Here is a 16379-nt window from a genome sequence, read left to right as displayed (position 1 = left end):
CATTTAGAAACCTGGCGGAGCTGAAAATATCACAGACGAGGACTGTACATAGAGACTGGCTTTCATCGTGACAGCCATTCAGAGAGATTCCATCACCTACACCCAAAGCCGAAGACCAAATAGCTTCGTCACTGTGCGAAGCTAAGAACTAGCGTCTACACCTGAGATCAACACCAAGGTAGATGTGACGTCACAGCTAGCACTATCTGGGGTAGCGTATCGCAGGGCCGGGAAGGGAAAGAGCTACGGAAGTGACCCTGACGTATGCTTGCCTTTGAAGGAGAGGAAGGAAAGCACCGTCTCGGGGCCAACGCCATTAGAGTGAGGACTCCAGCGCCAGCGCCACGAGGGTCTCATTTCACAGCATCATCGTTTATCTTTGTAAATTGAATAAATCTTGCTTTTACCCGTATCCCTCTCTCTGTCTTGCTCCCTTTCCCCAACTCTTCCACGCTGCCTCGATTTGAAATCAACCATTCGATATACACATACATCACCACCAAATATTAAAGTATTGTATACTTAATCCTCGTGCCCATTATCGTTATTCCCTGTAAAAAAGACAACCAGGTCCACAAGTCAAGCAATTCCCACCTAAAGACGAACATCCGGCATACCCATGTATAAGACAGATCCGACGGTCAATTAAACACCAAACGACATACGACATCCAGTCAGCCAAGATTCTTGGAAATCACCCCAAAACTCTGCAACAAGGTCTCGCGGCCCTGCAAAGACTCTTTTCCCCACGCGCTGAGCGCATCGTGATCATCAGTGCGGCATCCACTCGTGCTCCAGCTCCAATACGAGCAGCTGAACAAGCACTCTTTTGAGTAGCATTACAATGCCCACAAGCACATCCCAGCAGCCAACCATGATCCATTCACAATCTGCAGCGGCTCCAGGTATGTACCCAAGTCCCTTATAGCTGACACTCGTCATCCACCTGCGGCGTGGCCCAACCCATTCTGACACTTATATGCTACATAGGAGCCAACAACTCGGGTCGTCTCAAATACGCAGAGCCCCGAGATCTTCCTAGTTATCCGTCTGCTGGTCTTCGTCCCGACGGTGCTGCTGCGAGTGCTGCCGCTTCTCTCGGATGGTCTAATCAAAAGCCCATCGAACTCTGGAAACCCGACAAGACGTCATCGGCATCCGCAGCTGCCGCTTTGGCAAAGAATTACAAGATGGCGCCATCGTGGGAACCAACATCCAACTCCGACGGCCACAAAGCCGCACTTCTAGCTGTTGGCTCAGCCAACGCTGCATTGAGCCATACACCAAGCCATCAAAAGACACATGAAGGTTGGGGAAATTCTGCTGCTACTCAAGCCGTGGGCTCTGCCACAGCTGCACTGAATCGAGCATCAAGCCAACAGAAAGCCCATGAAGGATGGGGAAACTCAGCCGCTACTCAAGCATTCAACACAAACCGAACAAACTCTATGCGACAGGCTAATCTAACGTCACCCAACACTTCACTGCAAGGGCAAAAGTCTCTTGCTGCAGCGAAAGGAGCCATGTCGACTACAAGACGACGAGCCAAATCTACACCTTCAGCTCCAGACAGCCTTACCACATCATCTCCACAGCCCAATAAACGACCCGATGCCCTCAGCGGGGCCACCCTTGCGCATAAGGCAAGCATGAAGCCCAAGTCAGCAACCGGGAACGCAGGTGCTGTGCCGGTCACTACCATGACCCGCAACATGTTCACGTCGAACCCTCCGGTCAAACCAGAGGTGGATGAACGACAGAATAATGAGCAGCTTCATGCATCGGCGGTTGCAATGGCCCGAAAGATGTACCTCTCTCAGCAAAAGATAATTGACGAGGCCAAAGAAAACCAAGGACGAGACTCCGATATAGCGCAGCCGAAACCATACGTCAATCTTCAAGATGCTGCATACAAGCAAGCCCAAGAACGATTGGCCAAACTCGAACAAGAACACCAGAAGAACCGAGACTTCCAATCTTACTATGGAAATGATTCAGCATCTCCAAAGCGGCGGTTCACGTTGACAAAGCTCCGCCGTCGATCTTCCAGTGACGGCGATATCAACGACCGTCAACAGTCCGAGAAAATCCGGCAACAAATGTCACTCTTCTCCAACAAGCTGACAGAGGTTGACCAAAAAAAGCGTCAAGATGACCGTAACGCACTGCTGGCTGCAGCGCAGCGTAACGTCAAGGCTCGACTACAGGGAATGGATGAAAAGGTGTATAATGAGACTGGTCAAGTGAATCCTACCTTAATGAGTGAGTGGGAGGTCAAGGCCCATCGGATGGCGAATGCTAGCCACGAAGCTCGCAACGAGAACAAGGGTAAAATTGACATTGGAGGTGGAAAATTCATGGATCCTCATGATGTAGACGCCATTGCAGCCAAGAGGATGCAGCCTATTTTGGACGACATCAACGAGAAGGCCGAAATTGAGCGAGAGCGCCTTGCTACGCTCAAGATGGAAGAGGAAGCCAAGAAAGCTGAACAGGAGAAGCAAAAGGCGCGTGAGCGTGAGGTCAGAGAAATCAACAAGAAGCTCAAGGGTATGTTTATTGAAAGGAGTTTATGATATCAGCTAATATATCGAATAGATCAAGAAAAGCAGGAGCACAAGGCAAAGAAGGCCGAGGAGAAGGCTGCCAGAGCGGAGGAGAGGCGCCAAGCCAAGGAAGAGAAGCCCAATGCCAAAGGTGACACAGCGATTTCTGGCGAGGAAGCGGTTGACGACGGCGAAAGCACCCGAAGCGATGATGCTGCCTCATCCCCTATTACAGCAGCAGCGCCTGGTTCGACTGAACAGGATGCACCAGCAACTATTGACACAGAGATGGGCAGCACCGAAAGGGGCCGAAGAAAGCCCAGTGATGCGACATCACCAACATCCAAGGTCAAGGGATGGATCAAGAATCGCTTCTCGCGAGGCAAGTCTCTCGGAGAGAAGGATCGCGAAAGCCAAGGCGACAAGAGAGGAAGCTTCGTCGGTGGTGCCGCTCTGAGAGAACCTGACACCAATCACAGTGCCACAAGTCTCGACAACCGGGCAACAAGCATGCGAGACGTTGCACTTGCCGGCCGTGGCACAAATGGTGAATTGAGCGACCGTGATATGTTACACGATTCACGTGGTGTGAGTCCTGTAAGTAGTGACTCGGACGATGACGAACAAGTTCCTGCCATTACTCCTCCCCCAGCGATTAAGGACCCTGTCGCACGGCAAAGTCATAGTCCCTCAAGAGACTCCAGGTTTAGAGAAAACTTGGACAATTGAGTAGACAATACGTCAAGACAAAGTTACGGATAATGAATTGTGTTGGACAGTTTGATAGGATAGTGTTTGGCGTATGAATTGGGTTTCCTGATTTCCTGTTTCTTTGAACGTTGGAACGGTTATTAGCAAAGCGTTACGGTTTACGATTGGTCACTACTATGGGTAATATATTGTACTACAAGCAAGGACTGTATTTGATATGTTGAGTTGAAAGGTCTTTTTGTTCGTTGATGTAGTTTCCTGTATTTCGTCCGAGCTATGACGCATTGCATAGCGAAATGTACTAAAATTGATGTCATATTCATGTCGTTGAAGCCGGGGCTTCCGCAAGAGACTACGACTGGTGAAGGATGTGGGAAAAGAGATGAAATTAGCAGGTCAGTTTATGCTACTCAAACCACATGGGACTACTTAATTTTATCCCCCAAGACTCAGTAGCCCATCTTTTCTGCTGCTGCGACGTCTACCAAATTTGGTACAAGTGTAGTGAATAGTTGTTACGAAAATGTTACAACAGATTGTTAATTCTTGTCTACTAAGGCAAAAGTAATAGAAACATTATGCAAGTCTCTCTTTCTAGTGATGCAAGCCACTTCCAACTTCCAATCCCAACGCCATGCAAAAGGGGGAATCATTCCAGCATAAGTCGATATAACATGAGGTGGTGTATGTAAATGAGCAAACTTGGGTGAGCTTGAGTGCTGCACAGAAACCAAGTTTGACATGCAATCGCTGATTTACGTGCGATTTCTTAGGTAGGTGGGTAAGGTATGAGATAAACATTTGCGCGTACAACTTCTATTAGAAGTCTCTGGGAGGAGGAGCGTTCTGTGCCATTTCGACGTCCCGCCCGTCGTTAATGTTGCTGCGCGATCCTTCGTAGCTTGGGTTGCTGGAATCAGCAACGGCAGAAGGCACGTACTTCTGGTGCCTGGCGTGATGTGGCTTTGTACGGATGGCAGGGTAAAGGTCGATAACAAAGGAGATGGCGTAGAAGGTGAAGATGAATGAAATAACCCATTCAAGGATGGCGGCGGCATTTCGCTGCTTGATGCGGCTAGTAACACCAAAGGCGATGATAAGGGCGACTTCGACCAAGATGAAGGTGAGCTTCACCCAGAAAGAGATGCGAAGAACGCGATGCTCCCGGTAGTCTTTTGAGTCAAATGGTCAGCGACTTGTTTTACTAGTTCAACACAAATAGACGCTGGACTTACTAATTCCGAGACGCTGATACTCCCAACAGATAAAGACAGCAGAGATCAGGTAACCTCCAATAAAGAGAGCCAAAAAGGTATGATGCAACCTGGTGTATCTGCCAGTGCGGAAGATGGACAAGCAGATGAGCCCGACAGTACCGACTGCAGCAAAAGCGATCGAGAGCCAGGTAAGGATCTTCTCCATAAGCGTCGTGTTGGGTGCAAGACGCCCCTTGTGTCTCAACCATCGTTCCGAGAGAAAAGCGGCGTCGAGGAAAATGGAAGTGAGGACGCATCCGGCGATGAAGAGCGGCCACAGACGGTCAGCGCCAACGTTTGAAATGTATGCGACGTCGGAGTGGAGAGACTGCGTAGGATAGCGACGACCATGTTGATTAATTCGCCATTCTAGTAGGAGACCAAGGAGCATGCCCAACCAGACCAGGCCCGATAGTACTGGAAACCACCAGTATGAAAAAACACCTTTTACAGCCATTTCGAGTATTTGTTGTGGTGATGTAATTCTTTGGTGTTTTGGTAAACGTTGGCTGGTATAACGAGTAACCAAGCAGTTGAGCTACGGCAGCCGACTACAAGGCAAAATAAAGTAAAAGTAAAACAAAGGTATAAAGAGGAGGGAGGGAGGTGATATTATAAAAAGGAATAAAAGCAACTGCTGTATCCGTACGTGCAAGGGTATTAATGGTGTTATAATACTTGGCAATGTTATGGGTCCCTGTTACGCAACTCGGGGACGTCCCCTAGTTAATTCCAAGCTTTTTTCCCTCCCCTTGCTTCAGCACTAGATGTTTTAGTCCCTAGTTATATGATCGTCATACATAAAACTCCACTGCATAGAGGCTGAGAGGAGAGTAGTGACATAACTGAGAGATCTCGGGTTCTCGGAGTGGTCCGCGGATGATTCCCTCTTCCAATCTCCGGGATACAAACCCGGTAACCCTTCCTCAGCCTTGCCATCATGCGTTGTACATAACGAAAAAAAGCCAAGAATGGCTGTGGTTTTGATGACTTGTTAATGGTATTACTTGGCATTCCCGCGGCGAGACATGGGTGACGCGGCAGTGAACTACTAACTTAGTACCTAAATATTAAAGATCTTGTGGCGCAGAAGAAAAGAACAAGAGACGATTATTCAAGTGCCTATAAATTCCCCATCAAGACTAGATCCTATCCTCTAGTCCAAGTCATCTCTGTCGGTAGTGACAAACAGAAAGAGGAAGAAAGACAAAAAAAAATGACATCATTTGACAGTTACATCATGAGACATCTTAACAGCCCAAACAAAATAAGCCTCAGCCAACGACGTCGACAAGTGGAGTCTTGCTACTCCGTAGGTAGTCAGCTCTTAATATTTCTAATCACTATAACTAATCCATGCACGAATCATGATTAACACACGTTACAAGGGCCTCTTGAGTCAATATCAATCATAATAAACTCGTAACATTCAAACTGTCCAACCTTGACTTGAACTCTCCAGTACCAAGTTGGGTACTATAAGAGTCAAACTGCACAAGTAGGTAGGTACCTAGGTACCTAGTTACAACAGAATTATGAATCAATTTCAAGAGTCCTCCTCAAAAACTTATTCCCAGCGACGATTGCCGTTGTAGTGGTTGTAAGGGCTGCGGTGTGGTGAATGCCACACTGGTGGTTCTGGCGCATATCCCCTGTCCCAAACAAATTCCTTCATCTGTTCTCGACGCAACCACACCAGATCCTTTGCTCTCTGCTCCTCCTCATTTTCTTTCTCTTTCCTCTCTTCCTCCTTCTGTATGCTGCGGTAGGCACCATAAGGGTTGTTGACGTAGTGATCGTTACTGGGTTCCAGTGAGTAATTGTCCTTGTCCACGAATTGCCAATCTCGGTTACGAACAGAAAGATGATTATAGTGAGGCTCATCATGCTTATACTCGTCGTTCTTGTCCTTGTCGTCATGCTTGTACTCGTCGTTCTTGTCCTTGTCGTCATGCTTGTACTCGTCATGCTTGTACTTGTGGTACACGTGGCCGTGCTTGTGTCCATGCTCGTGAGCATGAAGATGGCCATGGCCATGCTTGTGACCGTGATGGTGACCGTGGTGATGCTCGTGGTGATGCTTGAAGACCTTGACCTCCTTGTTATACTCCTTCTCCGACTTCTCCTCTCGAGGGTCGCCGTAGGAACCCTTGTTCTCAAAGTCCTCGCCGGTGATCAGAGGAGTGTAGATGAACTTGCTAAAAGCTTGCTGGACGCTGCCCTTGGTGCTGCCGTCGTTGGCACCCTGCTTCTCCATGATGATCTTGAGGGTCTTCTTGCAGCTGATGCGGCGACCAATCTCATAAGTCAGGGCCTAACAAGTCTGTAAGCGCGAATGAATAATAAGAATAAATATAAATCACTTACGTAGTTGGCAGATCGAAGACTGTTGATAGCAGTAAGGACGGGGCGATCAACCTCACCCTCAAGATGCTTGGTCTTGTGCTTGAGTACCTTGAGAAGGCGGATCAGCGCATCGGCATACTGTCAAGCTATTAGCATAATTTTCTCGACAGTCGAGAAACAAAACGTACGCCAAGGTAGCAGTCAATGATATAAGACTCCTGGCCGCAGCCGAAACACTTCTTGAGTGTAGTATAATCGATCTCCTTGTCATAGACATCAAGACGGTGCTCGAGCTTGTAGATGTGATAGACAACTCCCTATATTGTACATGTTAGGACTGCCAAAATCCTGATACAAGTAATCATTTGAACGTACACTCCAGCAAGACTCATCGTTGCCGCAATCCTTGGTCTGGGCAACGTGAATCACCTTCTCAACCTCGTCGGTGAGTTCATGGAAGTCCTTGCAAACCCTTTCCTTGGTAAGGATAGGGCAAGGCTTGATAGGATGCTTATGGTGAACGTGGTGGATATGCTCATGGGGATGAAGATGCTTGTGCTTATGCTTGTGATCCCCATGATGGTACTTGTGCACTCCATGGTAATGCTCTCCGTGGTGCTTGTCGTAGTCGCTTTTGCCAATCTCCTTTGAGCTGTCGGGGATGGCAATGCCAACAGCAGCAGGAATTGCGCAAAGCGCAACGAAAGGGAGCGAAAGTCTCATCGAAAAAAAGACTTTGGGAACAACAAATTAATGCAAAGAATGTGCAATTAGGGTCCGTGAAATGAAGGATGATGCTGATGATTTGAACTGGACCAAGATGGAGGCCCAAATGCAATCTTAAATAACCCCATCTCGTCTGTAATCATCTCCTCTTCCAATCGACCATGTATCTGGGCTGTCATCAAAGAATCATCGCCATGTGCCCATGGAGCCTCAGTGGTCAGAACTTGGTCCTTGATCAGCCTTTGCAAGGGCGATGACCTGGTGCTTTGAACAAAGTCCCGGCGGTGCCATCAATTACAACATGTACCTTTGAGTACAAGCCCATCTCCATCCAAGTATGAACAGCTTCATGGTTCGAGTTTCTACAACAACGGACATTCTGAGGCTTTCCTGCGAGTGATCCCCTCACGGCGCCTCCATGTCGAGGCTTTTTTTGAGGTGGCAATGATAAGAAAAGCGCCCGAGAAGCATCACAAAAGTATCGAGGGACAAAAGTCAGATCATATGCCCAGACTCCCCTTGTCGTAATTCGTGGAGAGCAACCTTGGCTCTATCAATGACATGAGGAAAGACTTCGAAGAGAGGCCGAAGGGGCTGTGGCATATCACCACCTGTTGCCAGGCAGAATTGTCTCTGGGTCAGAATTATACTTTAAAGCTGGACGCGACGTGAGTCCCACGTTTTCGCGATTTCAACGTTGGTGAGGTGATAATGAACAAGATGTAGGTTTGAGGTTAATTGTGTAAGTCGAGTGCTGAGGTACGTACCTGAGTCGGCAATTCGAATTCCGATGTTCCGATCTCGAATTCCCGATAAACGATAAGGCTTGGATTCAGCTCCAGAGGACTGACTGCTAAGTTAGTAAATTCAACATTAACTCGACTTAACATCACAAACATCAAACATTGAATCGCATTCACGTTTAGTGCGCATTAACGCACAGCCATCCAATCAACCTCTTGGAACTGCCCAGCGATCGGTACCCTCGAAAGGGTCTCTCCCCTACGTACTGCAGCTGGCTATTCCAGCTCATCACACCCACTTCTCAATAGTCTCTTTGTTCCTCATCCAACATGGCGGTTTCACCAGTCTTAACACATACAGCCGAAGCCGCTCAGGCGCAAACCCTCGGGCGCGCCATCTCTTCTCCTCTTAAAAACGTTACTTCGCAGACCTCTTCTTCCAATGGAACGCCCATGCCTCCTGTTACTTCTGCGCCTGCGCCAACGAGCATTCCCACCACACTCGATCTTGCTGAGCAGATGAACGACGAAGAGAAGCGCAAATATGTAAAGGGTATGGGACCTTTGGCAGCTTCGTGAAACTTGACTCTAACAGCATTCAGGTAAGAAGCTAGGTGAAGGTACCTATGCTGTTGTCTTTCTGGGCCACCTCCGCTCAAAGCCCACCACCCTCGTCGCCATTAAGAAGATCAAGGTCCAGAAAGAATACGACGAAGGCATGGCTCCCGACGCCGTCCGTGAATTAAAACACCTCCAGGAGCTCTCCCATCCAAACATCATCTCTCTCCTTTCCGTCTTCTCTTCCAAGGACCAGAACCTCAACCTCGTTCTCGAATACCTGCCTCGAGGCGACCTGGAAATGCTCATCCGCGATACCGAATCCGTTCGCTACGGTGCTGCCGATATCAAGACTTGGATGGGTATGCTCACTCGAGCTGTCTGGTTCTGCCACGAAAACTTTGTGCTCCATCGCGATATCAAGCCAAACAACTTGTTGATCGCGGATGACGGCGAGGTCAAGCTTGCTGATTTTGGTCTTGCGCGCAGCTTCGCCGATCCCCATCAGCTCATGTCCTCGCGCGTTATCACACGGTGGTACCGACCCCCGGAGCTTCTCTTTGACGCAAAGCACTACAGCGGCGCTGTTGATGTCTGGTCCGTCGGTACAGTCTTTGCCGAGCTTATCATGCGCGCCCCTTATCTTCCTGGCAATACAGACCTCGACCAAGTCCGTCTTGTTTGCGAGCTCGTTGGCACCCCGACAGACGATAATTGGCCTGGCGTCACTAAGCTTTCTGGCTATGCTGTTCCCGGCCAACACCCTGTGCGCGGAAAGGACTGGTACGAGATGCGCTTCGGCACGGTCGGCTCTGACGGTGTGGACTTGCTCATGAAGACTCTGATCCTTGACCCCAAGAAGCGCATCACCGCTCGTGGTATGCTCGAGCACCCCTGGTGGCACTCCGAGCCAAAGCCCACGCGCAAGCAAGACCTTCCCCGAAAAGGCGGGACAGGAGCTGATGACAAAATGGGTGCTGATCTTAAGCGACGTCCAGGCGTGATTGATGATGATAGAGGGTCCAAGGTTGCTCGCAAGCTTGACTTTGGCGGCATGAACTAGATACAGGTAGATTTGGCGCGGATACAATGGGTATAAGAGCATCTGGCATGAACTTTGGGGGTATTCTTTGGCGTTTGGTTTTTCACAAGTAGATGGAGAGCAATCCGCGACATCTAGTAAGAGAGCACAGTTATGATGTAAAATGGGAAATTTTTATTGCACACTCCAGGTCCGATCAATTCATACTCATAAATTGAAGACTATGGATATCCCATCCCAACCAAACGCTTCATCCTTGACATATCTTCATAATATCGACATCTTATCCTCGTAAATATATCCAGACAAACAGTATCTACCAAAACTCTTACATAAGTATGCACTCAAGCCCATACATGGCTCTTTCGACGCTCTTTCTGACCTGGTACCAATCCGCTCTCCTCTGCGCATACTCGTAGACCTCCTCGGCACGAAACACTCCGCCAAAACGGTCGCCATCCGCAATGACAGTGGCCATCTCGCGTGCGTGTCGGGGATCGATAAGGAATATTTGGCTCAACTCGCGCAGGGCGGCAAAGTAGGCGAGCAGATCTGCGTTGCGCAAAGTTCTAATGTACTCATAATAGACATTCATATCGGCAATGAGGGTAATTGCGCCCTCGGTACTGATGCGTTGACGTTTCAAATGTTTGCAGATGGCTGTAAAGAGGCGCAAGCCAACCTCACCGTTAAACACATCAAGCATTGACTTATCCGTCGTACCGACCAGCATCTTCGTATGAGATGATACAAGCTCAACGATACGTTTGGCTGTGGCTGTAGGACCAATATCAGGCTCTGCAGCGGGCGCAGCTGGTTTCTCGACAGTGCTAGAACCAACGCCAAAGCCAGATCCAAATGCAGAGGACGATGATGGGGCAGAGGGGTCAACTGGGTTGTAGTCTGTGGGGGGCTGAGTTGTGCCCTGAAGGTATTCAACCTCGTCCATCAAGACATCAATGCCCTTGTTCAAGCCAGCAGCGACACTTTCGTCGAGCATTTGTTCAAACTTCTTCTTGGCCAGGCCTGCTGGATCCAAGAAATCGTTGCGGTCAGCAATCTTGGGGGTTGCGAGCTGCTGCTCGTAGAAAACGTCAATCATCTGTGAGATCAGGTCTCCGACATTGACGAGCTCGATAAAGGTAACGAGAGGTGCCACGCCCGCCTTGTTATGGTCGCTAACCTCTCTTGGATTATAATGCGACAGGTGGTCAACAGCCATGTCAAAACCTGTCTTGACGTGTTTCTGTCCAAGAATACGGAGCAACACCACGAAAATGGTCGCGCATTGCTCTCGAGCTTCTCCTCCAGCTTGTCCACCAAGACTAATAAATACTGAGGCACGCCCAAGACTAGTTTTGGCGGCGTGCACCAGATTGAGCGCCACTTCGATACTAAACAGTGACTTGATACCCTCAAGCTTCGACGCCATGATGGCTGCCTTGGCTGCGAGCTCGTCTGTAGGCGCCTGGGCAGGCAAGGGGCTTCCTCGACCTTCGAGTCCTAAGCTGGGGGTCTCGGGGCGTGAAGGTTGAGGGCTCAGCGCGCCAGCACCATTTAACTCTTTAGAAGCCGACAGTGCTGGCTTTGCTGTGGAAGGTTTGTTTGTTGCGAAAGGGGAACCCTTAGGGAAGCTGGGGAGGACAGTAACAGGCATCATGACAACTTTCTTGAAAGAACTTAAAAAGTCCTTCTTATCGGCCGAGCGGTTGATATTTGACATGTAAAAGGACTCAATAGTCGAATCCTGTTCAGAGAGTTTCTTTTCCCAACTTGCGACTTCCGCCTCGGCATGGTTTGTGAAAAAGTCCAACTCAGCTTGAAGATATAGGTCAAGGTGAGGTTCGAAGACGCGCAATGAGAACTCCTTGGCCACCTCCTTGACATCTCGTTTTGATCCTTCAGGAGGCGTGAGGGATTGGAAGAAGAGCAATGTCTGCTCGAAGACACCAGACACGGCCTTGAGATAGGCTGCCATACTCCGCTCATGGGCTTCGTCGAATAACGGTGTCGCATACTCCATAATAATATCCTCCCTCACCTTCTCTACAAAGCTCCAAAAAACGTTTGCAGGTTCGGGAAAGATGCGTTCCATGACTGAGGCCTGCTCGTTGACCTTGGCAAGTATCATCTCGAAGAACAGCCGTGAGGGTTCGAGTATGATGCTTTCCTCTTCCGTTGCCTGATTAAGGCAGTCCATAGAGTTGACCACCAGTACTTCGTTATCGTTGAAAATGGGATGCTTATGGATAAAGAGATCTACGCCTCCTGTTGCGCCGTCAAGGGTATGCAGGACATGTGCATAGCGACGCATTCGACCATCCACGTCCCAGAATTCATAACCTTGCTCGAACTCTCGAAGGACCGCACTTTCGAAGATGCCCATCATGTTTGAGAGTTTTTCCTCTCGCTCATGGCATCCAGGAGACCAATCACTGTGAGAAAACCTCTTGAGATTGGCAAGCATTTGCGCTTGTTTCTCTGGGTCGCGAAAGGCCTGGAAGATGATGGGGTCGGCATGAGACTTGGCACGCGCGAGATCAAAGTAGAACGGTGCCAGTGCACCATAGATCTTGCCATACTCATGCCTTGCGCCGCCTCGAATACTTCGTACTTGCTTGAAGACATCCAAGTATGCCGCCGGGTCTTCAGTGGGGTCGGACGAGGCCCCCACCGCCATTGTCTCGAACCCATCACGAATATCAGCCACGGCACGATTCTTGGCCTCTTCTAATGACGCATCAAATAGTGTTGTTCCGGTGGGTTGCGCAGGGACTGCGATTCCCTTTGCCTGCTTGGCCGCAATGTTGGCAGATTCTCGTCTCCGTCGCACCGCCTCTTCGAATCGACGTCGGGCCTCGACTTCGTCCCAACAGTCCATGCTCTTTAATCTAGAAACCCATCGTGTGTCGTCGTATACCATATCTCGCATGCGGTGTGATACTCGAGCAAAGCGCATTTGATCGGCGACAGGGAGGTAGTCGAGGATGGCCACCAAGATCTCTGTCCATCATGTCAGTCGCAGGAACTTGCTTTCATCGTGACGGTGCTTTCCGTACCCGCAGGAAGACTGGCTTTTGTATCAAGCATCTCGGTCGCTTTGAGGGTGCTGAGGATGCTGCCCCGGTTGGCAGCACCCGTTTTGGACCTGTACATGGTTGGGAGAGGTGTATGCTGCAACTTTGTTTGGTCTGATGCGCGACGCCGTCAATCACGTCTCCCTGGCGCTGTTCTCCTCGTAGTCGTTTCTTTTTGGTCGCGTTTTGTTCAATGTCATGAGCCGGCATTCAATCCATTCATCCAGATGTAGTCTAGCATGTGGCAGCCGGACTCAGCGTATAAAGCGACACCGACATTGGACGACCAATCGAGCTTGAGAGTCGCTGGTGAGGAACCGTCCCCGCCGTTTGCTTACTTGGACTGATGGATCGGGCTGCAAGAACCCGAAATAATGAGTTGTTTGAAAGATAATTTGCCAGATTCAAGTTGGGTGATGTTATATGTACCAAGAGAAGCTGCAGCTCGGTCCGTGTTTCTGGCTCTGACAGGGGGTATCGCAGTCTGCGTACGTTATGCCCCGCATCAACAGCGGCACTACAGAGACAGTACTAGGTTAGTTAGTGGGTATCTACTGTCGATATTTAAACAGAATGGAACCTCGGGCTGGAAACCTCCACGTCCAAGACCCATGAGCCTACCCTGTATCGTTCCTTTTCCCGCACTCTTTACGCAAATAATGATTCAGTAGATTATTTCCTACATATTGTCATTAATTATCGTTGTTGGATAAACCATAACGCAATTTTTCCTGGATCATTCAATGTTGGAATATCATCTACCATCCGTTGATGCTATCCCTACTTGTACAACTATTTATTTATTCTAAACCTTTCCTACCAGCAAAACTCCCGAAACGCCCATAGAATGTGACAGATAATAAATAACCGCTTCAAGGGCACGGTATACAAACTCAAAAGTAACAACTCCCATGCAAATGTCAACTATTCTACACTCCTCTTATTCGACGTTTACTCAAGAAAAGTGAAAAGGTGGGTATGCAACACATTCATAGCGCGAGTAGCATCCCGGGCACTAATCACACAAGAGATGTTGATCTCACTGGCACCTGTTGAACCAGATTAGCACGTCGTTCGGAAATACACATTGTTTGAGTAGATACATACCCTGTGAGATCATCTCAAGGTTGACGTTGTGCTCACCAAGAGTAGAGAACATGCGTCCTGCAATACCAACCATGTTCTTCATCTCGGCACCAACCAAACTCAGAATTGCCATGTCGGTGAGTATACTTACATCACCGCAATCAGCAAGCTCCGCGGCGGCATTACCAAAAGCCTCGACCTGTTGGCTGCTCGCGTGAATAGCCATGGAAACGTGCACCTCAGAGGTAGAAATGAGATCGACGGAGATGGAGTAATGGTTGAGAATAGAGAAAACACGAGCGAAGAAGCCATGAGAGATCGATCGCTTATTCGAGTGCACGTTGATGACACTGATATGGTCCTTGATGGTGACGGCGGTAGGACGCTTGGGCTTTCGGTGTTCTACCTCAGCCTTGGGAGTGGGAGAACCGCGTGTAAGCTGATGGCTAGCAGAGCGCATGCGATCAGGAACAACAATGGTGCCGTTGCCACGGGGGTTCTTGACATTCTTGATACGAATGGGGATAGGAGGCTCAGCGCGGATAACTTGATCCATGGTAAGATGATGGATGACCTCTGAGCCGTAAAAAGTCAACTCAGCTGCTTCTGAGGGAGTGATAGATGAAAGGAGGCGCGCTGTGGGAACCTTGGAAGGATCGGCTGAGAAGATACCGTCGACTTCCTTCCATACTTGCAATTCCTCGGCCTTGACACCCACAGCTAGAAGAGCTGCGCAAAGATCTGTATAGCCACGACCAATGTCACCATCAATGAGACTACCGGGCACATTCCCAAAGAATCCAGTGACTACCGGGACGCGGTTTTCACAAGCAGAAATCTTGCGGGTAAAAGCCTCGGAAGCAGTACGGTAGAACTTGTCGTCGAGACGGTCTGTGGCATCATAGTGGAATGCGTCGCAGAGATCGACGTATTCAGATTCGACGCCCTGTGTTAAGTGTTAGTGTTTGAACAGTGCGCAAGTGCATGAGTGCTCTGTAAACTCTTTCTCCGACAAAACACGCATGCCAATGTCATAAAAACAAAGACAAGAAGGAAAATCCCTCGCCGCAATCGTTAAATTGTGAAGATGCATATGTTTTAGGGGGGTTGGAATTCGCGCAGCACCAAGTCGAAAGTGAGTACTCACCATATCCTGCAACAGAGCCGCCATGAATCGACAACTCAACTTCTCACCGAAGCTGATAACACGGTCCTTTGCTCTTGAGTTGATCTCGAGGTTGAATCGCTTGGCGGCCACGATATACTCAACCAGCTCCTGACACTCATCCTTGACGGTCTGGATGAGCGTCTCACGAAGAGACTGATCCTTGATGAATGATTCAGCGGCAAAGACATGGTCGTTGCAAATGTCGAGCATCAATCCGCGTGCTTGCTCAACTAATTCATTCTGCTGCTCCTCGTCAGAGCATATAGCAGCACCGACACCTCTCAGCTTGCCATAGACGGCCAGCAGGCTAATTTATGGTCAGCCCTTAACCAATTTCCATTGTTGCTGTGTGAAGGAGGATAGTATAAAGACTTACCGGCTGGTGGTGCCCTCTGCTTTCTTACCCGTGCTTCTCGCAGAGCATACTACGATGACTCTGTTCTGAGACAAGGTGGCTCTATTGGCAAAGTCAGACATGACAATTCTGAATCATCCCCCCGCAATCATTCATTCCTCTTCTCCAATTCTCATAATTCATGAGGTTATTTCATACCTGACAATGTCTTTTGCAATCTAGACCATATTTGTTAGCATCGTGAATAAACACAAGTGTGTATCAATGGGGGAGGGAATAACAAACCTTGTCCGGGAACTTGCCCACGCTGGTACCACCGAATTTCTGGACGACCCAACCAAGGTCCGGTGAATTATTGTACGAGAGGCTTCCCATGACTGCTGTGTAGTTTCAAATAAGGGTTAAACAAAGGAACTTGGGGAAATAAGTCTTTCAACGTGGATCCCGTTCAATGGCTGTTACGTTGGCTTTGCTGCTGCTGATGGTGAACTGAACGATTGGTTTGTGGTGGAGTTCGTTTTTTTCCGGCTGAGTAACAGAGCGAGCGAGGGAAAAAAAAGTTTCTCAATTGAGTGAGGCACTAATAAATTAAGGTATCAATGCCGTCTGTACCTACAGCACAGTCAGTCAGTTGAAGTACCCACGGACAAGCGCCGAGTCGCCTCCGTACTTCTCAAATGAGAACGAACCCACTGGGGAGACTGAGCCAATATGAGATGTGAGACAGGGCAGTCGATTGGATTTCGAATTGTGTTGTACAAGTTG

At 48.9% G+C, this 16379-nt stretch overlaps 6 protein-coding genes across 6 annotated transcripts; 2 read left to right on the top strand and 4 right to left on the bottom strand.

The window, feature by feature from the left end:
• Nucleotides 1-874: 874 nt before the first annotated feature.
• FPOAC1_011220 (uncharacterized protein) lies at nt 875-3275 on the top strand (the record flags this gene model as incomplete). Its single annotated transcript, XM_044855603.1, has 3 exons — nt 875-905; nt 991-2550; nt 2599-3275. 3 exons carry the CDS (start codon nt 875-877, stop codon nt 3273-3275), a joined length of 2268 nt encoding a protein of 755 aa, XP_044702916.1.
• An 801-nt stretch (nt 3276-4076) lies between these two features.
• On the bottom strand, nt 4077-4970 carry FPOAC1_011219 (uncharacterized protein; the record flags this gene model as incomplete). Its single annotated transcript, XM_044855602.1, has 2 exons — nt 4077-4429; nt 4493-4970. The coding sequence occupies 2 exons, from the start codon at nt 4968-4970 to the stop codon at nt 4077-4079; spliced, it is 831 nt and encodes a 276-aa protein (XP_044702915.1).
• Nucleotides 4971-6080: 1110 nt separating this feature from the next.
• Nucleotides 6081-7582, bottom strand: FPOAC1_011218 (uncharacterized protein; the record flags this gene model as incomplete). The annotated part of the gene is made up of 4 exons (XM_044855601.1): nt 6081-6827; nt 6881-6997; nt 7048-7176; nt 7235-7582. The coding sequence occupies 4 exons, from the start codon at nt 7580-7582 to the stop codon at nt 6081-6083; spliced, it is 1341 nt and encodes a 446-aa protein (XP_044702914.1).
• Nucleotides 7583-8658: 1076 nt separating this feature from the next.
• FPOAC1_011217 (uncharacterized protein) lies at nt 8659-9949 on the top strand (the record flags this gene model as incomplete). The annotated part of the gene is made up of 2 exons (XM_044855600.1): nt 8659-8881; nt 8931-9949. 2 exons carry the CDS (start codon nt 8659-8661, stop codon nt 9947-9949), a joined length of 1242 nt encoding a protein of 413 aa, XP_044702913.1.
• Nucleotides 9950-10256: 307 nt separating this feature from the next.
• On the bottom strand, nt 10257-13084 carry FPOAC1_011216 (uncharacterized protein; the record flags this gene model as incomplete). Its single annotated transcript, XM_044855599.1, has 2 exons — nt 10257-12931; nt 12988-13084. The coding sequence occupies 2 exons, from the start codon at nt 13082-13084 to the stop codon at nt 10257-10259; spliced, it is 2772 nt and encodes a 923-aa protein (XP_044702912.1).
• An 872-nt stretch (nt 13085-13956) lies between these two features.
• Nucleotides 13957-15989, bottom strand: FPOAC1_011215 (uncharacterized protein; the record flags this gene model as incomplete). Its single annotated transcript, XM_044855598.1, has 6 exons — nt 13957-14054; nt 14113-15037; nt 15239-15566; nt 15636-15716; nt 15813-15832; nt 15900-15989. 6 exons carry the CDS (start codon nt 15987-15989, stop codon nt 13957-13959), a joined length of 1542 nt encoding a protein of 513 aa, XP_044702911.1.
• Nucleotides 15990-16379: the final 390 nt, after the last annotated feature.

This window comes from Fusarium poae, chromosome 4 (genome assembly GCF_019609905.1).
Source record: "Fusarium poae strain DAOMC 252244 chromosome 4, whole genome shotgun sequence".
Classification (NCBI taxonomy): Eukaryota; Fungi; Ascomycota; class Sordariomycetes; order Hypocreales; family Nectriaceae; genus Fusarium; species Fusarium poae.
Note: the sequence above shows the minus strand (reverse complement) of the source record. Positions and strands in the feature narration are given on the sequence as shown.